The 5,932-nt window shown below is 63.9% G+C and overlaps 1 protein-coding gene across 1 annotated transcript in view; it reads left to right on the forward strand.

Annotated features, from left to right (window-relative positions):
* Positions 1 to 3,687: 3,687 nt before the first annotated feature.
* The window catches only part of LOC108801811 (adenine DNA glycosylase-like), a gene marked incomplete at its 5' end in the record, with an annotated part of 8,229 nt that continues 5,984 nt past the window's right edge, over positions 3,688 to 5,932 (forward strand). The window contains 5 exons of the mRNA XM_018573722.1: positions 3,688 to 3,801; positions 4,806 to 4,903; positions 4,991 to 5,195; positions 5,404 to 5,438; positions 5,476 to 5,669. Coding sequence (XP_018429224.1) covers positions 3,688 to 3,801; positions 4,806 to 4,903; positions 4,991 to 5,195; positions 5,404 to 5,438; positions 5,476 to 5,669 — 646 coding nt within the window. The remainder of the gene's footprint in view (positions 3,802 to 4,805; positions 4,904 to 4,990; positions 5,196 to 5,403; positions 5,439 to 5,475; positions 5,670 to 5,932) is intronic.

Raw genomic sequence — 5,932 nt, forward strand, 5'->3', positions numbered from 1 at the left:
CACCCAGACCCCTCACCCAGACCCCTCACCCAGACCCCTCACCCAGACCCCTCACCCAGACCCCTCACCCAGACCCCTCACCCAGACCCCTCACCCAGACCCCTCACCCAGACCCCTCACCCAGACCCCTCACCCAGACCCCTCACCCAGACCCCTCACCCAGACCCCTCACCCAGACCCCTCACCCAGACCCCTCACCCAGACCCCTCACCCAGACCCCTCACCCAGACCCCTCACCCAGACCCCTCACCCAGACCCCTCACCCAGACCCCTCACCCAGACCCCTCACCCAGACCCCTCACCCAGACCCCTCACCCAGACCCCTCACCCAGACCCCTCACCCAGACCCCTCACCCAGACCCCTCACCCAGACCCCTCACCCAGACCCCTCACCCAGACCCCTCACCCAGACCCCTCACCCAGACCCCTCACCCAGACCCCTCACCCAGACCCCTCACCCAGACCCCTCACCCAGACCCCTCACCCAGACCCCTCACCCAGACCCCTCACCCAGACCCCTCACCCAGACCCCTCACCCAGACCCCTCACCCAGACCCCTCACCCAGACCCCTCACCCAGACCCCTCACCCAGACCCCTCACCCAGACCCCTCACCCAGACCCCTCACCCAGACCCCTCACCCAGACCCCTCACCCAGACCCCTCACCCAGACCCCTCACCCAGACCCCTCACCCAGACCCCTCACCCAGACCCCTCACCCAGACCCCTCACCCAGACCCCTCACCCAGACCCCTCACCCAGACCCCTCACCCAGACCCCTCACCCAGACCCCTCACCCAGACCCCTCACCCAGACCCCTCACCCAGACCCCTCACCCAGACCCCTCACCCAGACCCCTCACCCAGACCCCTCACCCAGACCCCTCACCCAGACCCCTCACCCAGACCCCTCACCCAGACCCCTCACCCAGACCCCTCACCCAGACCCCTCACCCAGACCCCTCACCCAGACCCCTCACCCAGACCCCTCACCCAGACCCCTCACCCAGACCCCTCACCCAGACCCCTCACCCAGACCCCTCACCCAGACCCCTCACCCAGACCCCTCACCCAGACCCCTCACCCAGACCCCTCACCCAGACCCCTCACCCAGACCCCTCACCCAGACCCCTCACCCAGACCCCTCACCCAGACCCCTCACCCAGACCCCTCACCCAGACCCCTCACCCAGACCCCTCACCCAGACCCCTCACCCAGACCCCTCACCCAGACCCCTCACCCAGACCCCTCACCCAGACCCCTCACCCAGACCCCTCACCCAGACCCCTCACCCAGACCCCTCACCCAGACCCCTCACCCAGACCCCTCACCCAGACCCCTCACCCAGACCCCTCACCCAGACCCCTCACCCAGACCCCTCACCCAGACCCCTCACCCAGACCCCTCACCCAGACCCCTCACCCAGACCCCTCACCCAGACCCCTCACCCAGACCCCTCACCCAGACCCCTCACCCAGACCCCTCACCCAGACCCCTCACCCAGACCCCTCACCCAGACCCCTCACCCAGACCCCTCACCCAGACCCCTCACCCAGACCCCTCACCCAGACCCCTCACCCAGACCCCTCACCCAGACCCCTCACCCAGACCCCTCACCCAGACCCCTCACCCAGACCCCTCACCCAGACCCCTCACCCAGACCCCTCACCCAGACCCCTCACCCAGACCCCTCACCCAGACCCCTCACCCAGACCCCTCACCCAGACCCCTCACCCAGACCCCTCACCCAGACCCCTCACCCAGACCCCTCACCCAGACCCCTCACCCAGACCCCTCACCCAGACCCCTCACCCAGACCCCTCACCCAGACCCCTCACCCAGACCCCTCACCCAGACCCCTCACCCAGACCCCTCACCCAGACCCCTCACCCAGACCCCTCACCCAGACCCCTCACCCAGACCCCTCACCCAGACCCCTCACCCAGACCCCTCACCCAGACCCCTCACCCAGACCCCTCACCCAGACCCCTCACCCAGACCCCTCACCCAGACCCCTCACCCAGACCCCTCACCCAGACCCCTCACCCAGACCCCTCACCCAGACCCCTCACCCAGACCCCTCACCCAGACCCCTCACCCAGACCCCTCACCCAGACCCCTCACCCAGACCCCTCACCCAGACCCCTCACCCAGACCCCTCACCCAGACCCCTCACCCAGACCCCTCACCCAGACCCCTCACCCAGACCCCTCACCCAGACCCCTCACCCAGACCCCTCACCCAGACCCCTCACCCAGACCCCTCACCCAGACCCCTCACCCAGACCCCTCACCCAGACCCCTCACCCAGACCCCTCACCCAGACCCCTCACCCAGACCCCTCACCCAGACCCCTCACCCAGACCCCTCACCCAGACCCCTCACCCAGACCCCTCACCCAGACCCCTCACCCAGACCCCTCACCCAGACCCCTCACCCAGACCCCTCACCCAGACCCCTCACCCAGACCCCTCACCCAGACCCCTCACCCAGACCCCTCACCCAGACCCCTCACCCAGACCCCTCACCCAGACCCCTCACCCAGACCCCTCACCCAGACCCCTCACCCAGACCCCTCACCCAGACCCCTCACCCAGACCCCTCACCCAGACCCCTCACCCAGACCCCTCACCCAGACCCCTCACCCAGACCCCTCACCCAGACCCCTCACCCAGACCCCTCACCCAGACCCCTCACCCAGACCCCTCACCCAGACCCCTCACCCAGACCCCTCACCCAGACCCCTCACCCAGACCCCTCACCCAGACCCCTCACCCAGACCCCTCACCCAGACCCCTCACCCAGACCCCTCACCCAGACCCCTCACCCAGACCCCTCACCCAGACCCCTCACCCAGACCCCTCACCCAGACCCCTCACCCAGACCCCTCACCCAGACCCCTCACCCAGACCCCTCACCCAGACCCCTCACCCAGACCCCTCACCCAGACCCCTCACCCAGACCCCTCACCCAGACCCCTCACCCAGACCCCTCACCCAGACCCCTCACCCAGACCCCTCACCCAGACCCCTCACCCAGACCCCTCACCCAGACCCCTCACCCAGACCCCTCACCCAGACCCCTCACCCAGACCCCTCACCCAGACCCCTCACCCAGACCCCTCACCCAGACCCCTCACCCAGACCCCTCACCCAGACCCCTCACCCAGACCCCTCACCCAGACCCCTCACCCAGACCCCTCACCCAGACCCCTCACCCAGACCCCTCACCCAGACCCCTCACCCAGACCCCTCACCCAGACCCCTCACCCAGACCCCTCACCCAGACCCCTCACCCAGACCCCTCACCCAGACCCCTCACCCAGACCCCTCACCCAGACCCCTCACCCAGACCCCTCACCCAGACCCCTCACCCAGACCCCTCACCCAGACCCCTCACCCAGACCCCTCACCCAGACCCCTCACCCAGACCCCTCACCCAGACCCCTCACCCAGACCCCTCACCCAGACCCCTCACCCAGACCCCTCACCCAGACCCCTCACCCAGACCCCTCACCCAGACCCCTCACCCAGACCCCTCACCCAGACCCCTCACCCAGACCCCTCACCCAGACCCCTCACCCAGACCCCACACATCCCCCACCCAGACCCCACACAGCCCTCACACGTCCCTTATACAGCCCTCACCCAGCCCGGTAGTAATGTTTGTAATTTGCTGTCTAACCACTAGGTGGTTCGGGATTTGGGAGGGAAGATTCCTCGCACCGCAGAAGATTTGCAGCGCCTCTTGCCGGGTGTGGGCAGATACACCGCTGGAGCCATCGCCTCCATCTCTTATGGGCAGGTAACCGCCACTTCTGCCATTGTCGCCTCCAGAAATTGGGGACACATCAGTTCAGCCAACAGCTTTGCCCGAGGACAATGCTAATCAGCCCCCTGAGGTTAGGCCAGGGCTAGGCAACCTTGACACTGCAGCTGGGGAGAAACTACAAATCCCATCATGTTTCTGCCACTAGGAATCATGCCTGTGGCTGTCAGCCTTGCAATGCCTCATGGGACGTGCAGTTCCACAACAGTCGGAGTGCTGAGGTTGCCTAAACCTGGTCTATGCAGGCAGTGTCTTGGCCGATGACCCCAGTGCTGCAAGAAAGAAGTGCTGACGATCCTTCGAAACGCGTCGGCTGTAGCCAACCATCATAACCAATAAGGACCTGAGTTGTATGACGGTCTGCACCAGGCGCTCCTCACCGCACTGACAGGGCAGAGGATTGTCTTACGCCTGACCCCGGCTGGTTCTTCTCAGTGGCGTCACAAGGGGGGTGCGGCCCGCACCCGGGTGACACCATTGGAGGGGTGACACCAAAATGACTCACAGTTATTTTGGTGTCACCCCCCTCTTAGACGTTGGGCGCTCGGTCATGGACCGAACGCCTGACACTATTAGGAGAGAGGAGGGGACCCGGCGGCATACCTTATCCCGCCGGGTGACTGTGCCCTCCTCTCTCTGCCGGCGTCCATCACCAAGATGGCCGCCGGCAGGTATCAGAGTACTGCCGCTCGTGCGCGATGACGTCACGCGCATTGCGCAGTGACGTCTCGGCGCGGTGACACTCGGTTACCGCTCCGGGTGTCACCCAGCCTCGGTACGCCCCTGGTTCTGACAGAAAGTGACAGTTAATAAGAGATCACATGATGCTTCTGTATTGCAGCCTGGCTTTTCTAAGTCTTCCAGCTGCTGCAGAGCAGTTGGTGGTGGTTGAGGGAGGGGTTGACCCAGATTGATAGCAGCATCACATTGTCTCTCATTCACAATTAACATGGCCGCACATTGCTCCTCCCCCTCTGCAGGTGACGGGCGTTGTGGACGGAAACGTCATCCGGGTTTTGTCTCGGCTGCGATGCATCGGAGCGGATTTCACGGCGCCGGCGGTCTCCGGCGCCCTCTGGTGGGTTCACCTCGTCCTCTCCGTCCTTTCCGGCGTCTTTCTCTCCTCGGACTTTCCGTCTCACCAGATTCATTGTCGCACTTCCAGGAGTTTGGCCAACGGTCTCGCTGACTCGGAGCGGCCGGGGGACTTCAACCAGGCCATGATGGAGCTGGGGGCCACCGTGTGCACCCCCAAGAGGGCGCTGTGCTCGGAGTGCCCGCTGCGGGGTCAGTGCAGAGCCTATAGGAAGGTGAGATGGGAGGGAGGGGGCGGGGTCTCATCTCTGATTGGCTATGGGGAGGATAATGTGGTCTCCATTGCAGTGTTGTGTGGAGTCAGGGTGACGTCTCTCTGTTGCAGGTGGAGGAAGGTTCTGCATCAGCCGACGCTCAGACCGCGGTCCCCCCCGACATCGAGGACTGTGGTGAGTGCGAGCCCATCCTCCATTGTCATCTCTATTATACGGATTTTATTAACACTGAAGTTCAATCTGCTTATATTTGGAGGTCAGATAGAAGACTGAAGGGGAGGACGGAGGTCAGATAGAAGACTGAAGGGGAGGGCTAGTCATGTGACCCTCCTATACATTTTTCTCTCGCAGCCCCCTCCTGTCCTCTGTGCATCCCTTCATGTGACGCGTGGGACGACGCTCTGGGGGTGGCAAACTTTCCCCGCAAATCTGCCAAGAAGCCGTCTCGGTTGGAGCGGACGCTGACCTGCGTAGTGGAGCGACGGGGACAGCCGGGCGAGGCGGAATACTTGTTGGTACAGAGACCTCAGACAGGTACACTACAATCAGAAGTGACAGGTCCCCTTTAAGCCTCGAGCTGAATAGAAGAAGCACAGCCGGCTTCCCCTTACTTGGTGATCTGGGAACCCCGACTTGTGTCTGCTGTGTGATCTGCGGGGTCCCCCGAAACTCTGAAATATTCCAGCAGCTTCAGATTAATGTCATCAGAAGATGTTTGTTTGTTTTTTTACCTCCAGGAGAAATTTAGTTCTGTGGATATTTATTATTATTTATTTATATTTTTTAGATTATATTTG

Source organism: Nanorana parkeri, unplaced genomic scaffold (assembly GCF_000935625.1).
Source record: "Nanorana parkeri isolate BGI_ZX_2015 unplaced genomic scaffold, ASM93562v1 scaffold2508, whole genome shotgun sequence".
Taxonomy (NCBI): Eukaryota; Metazoa; Chordata; class Amphibia; order Anura; family Dicroglossidae; genus Nanorana; species Nanorana parkeri.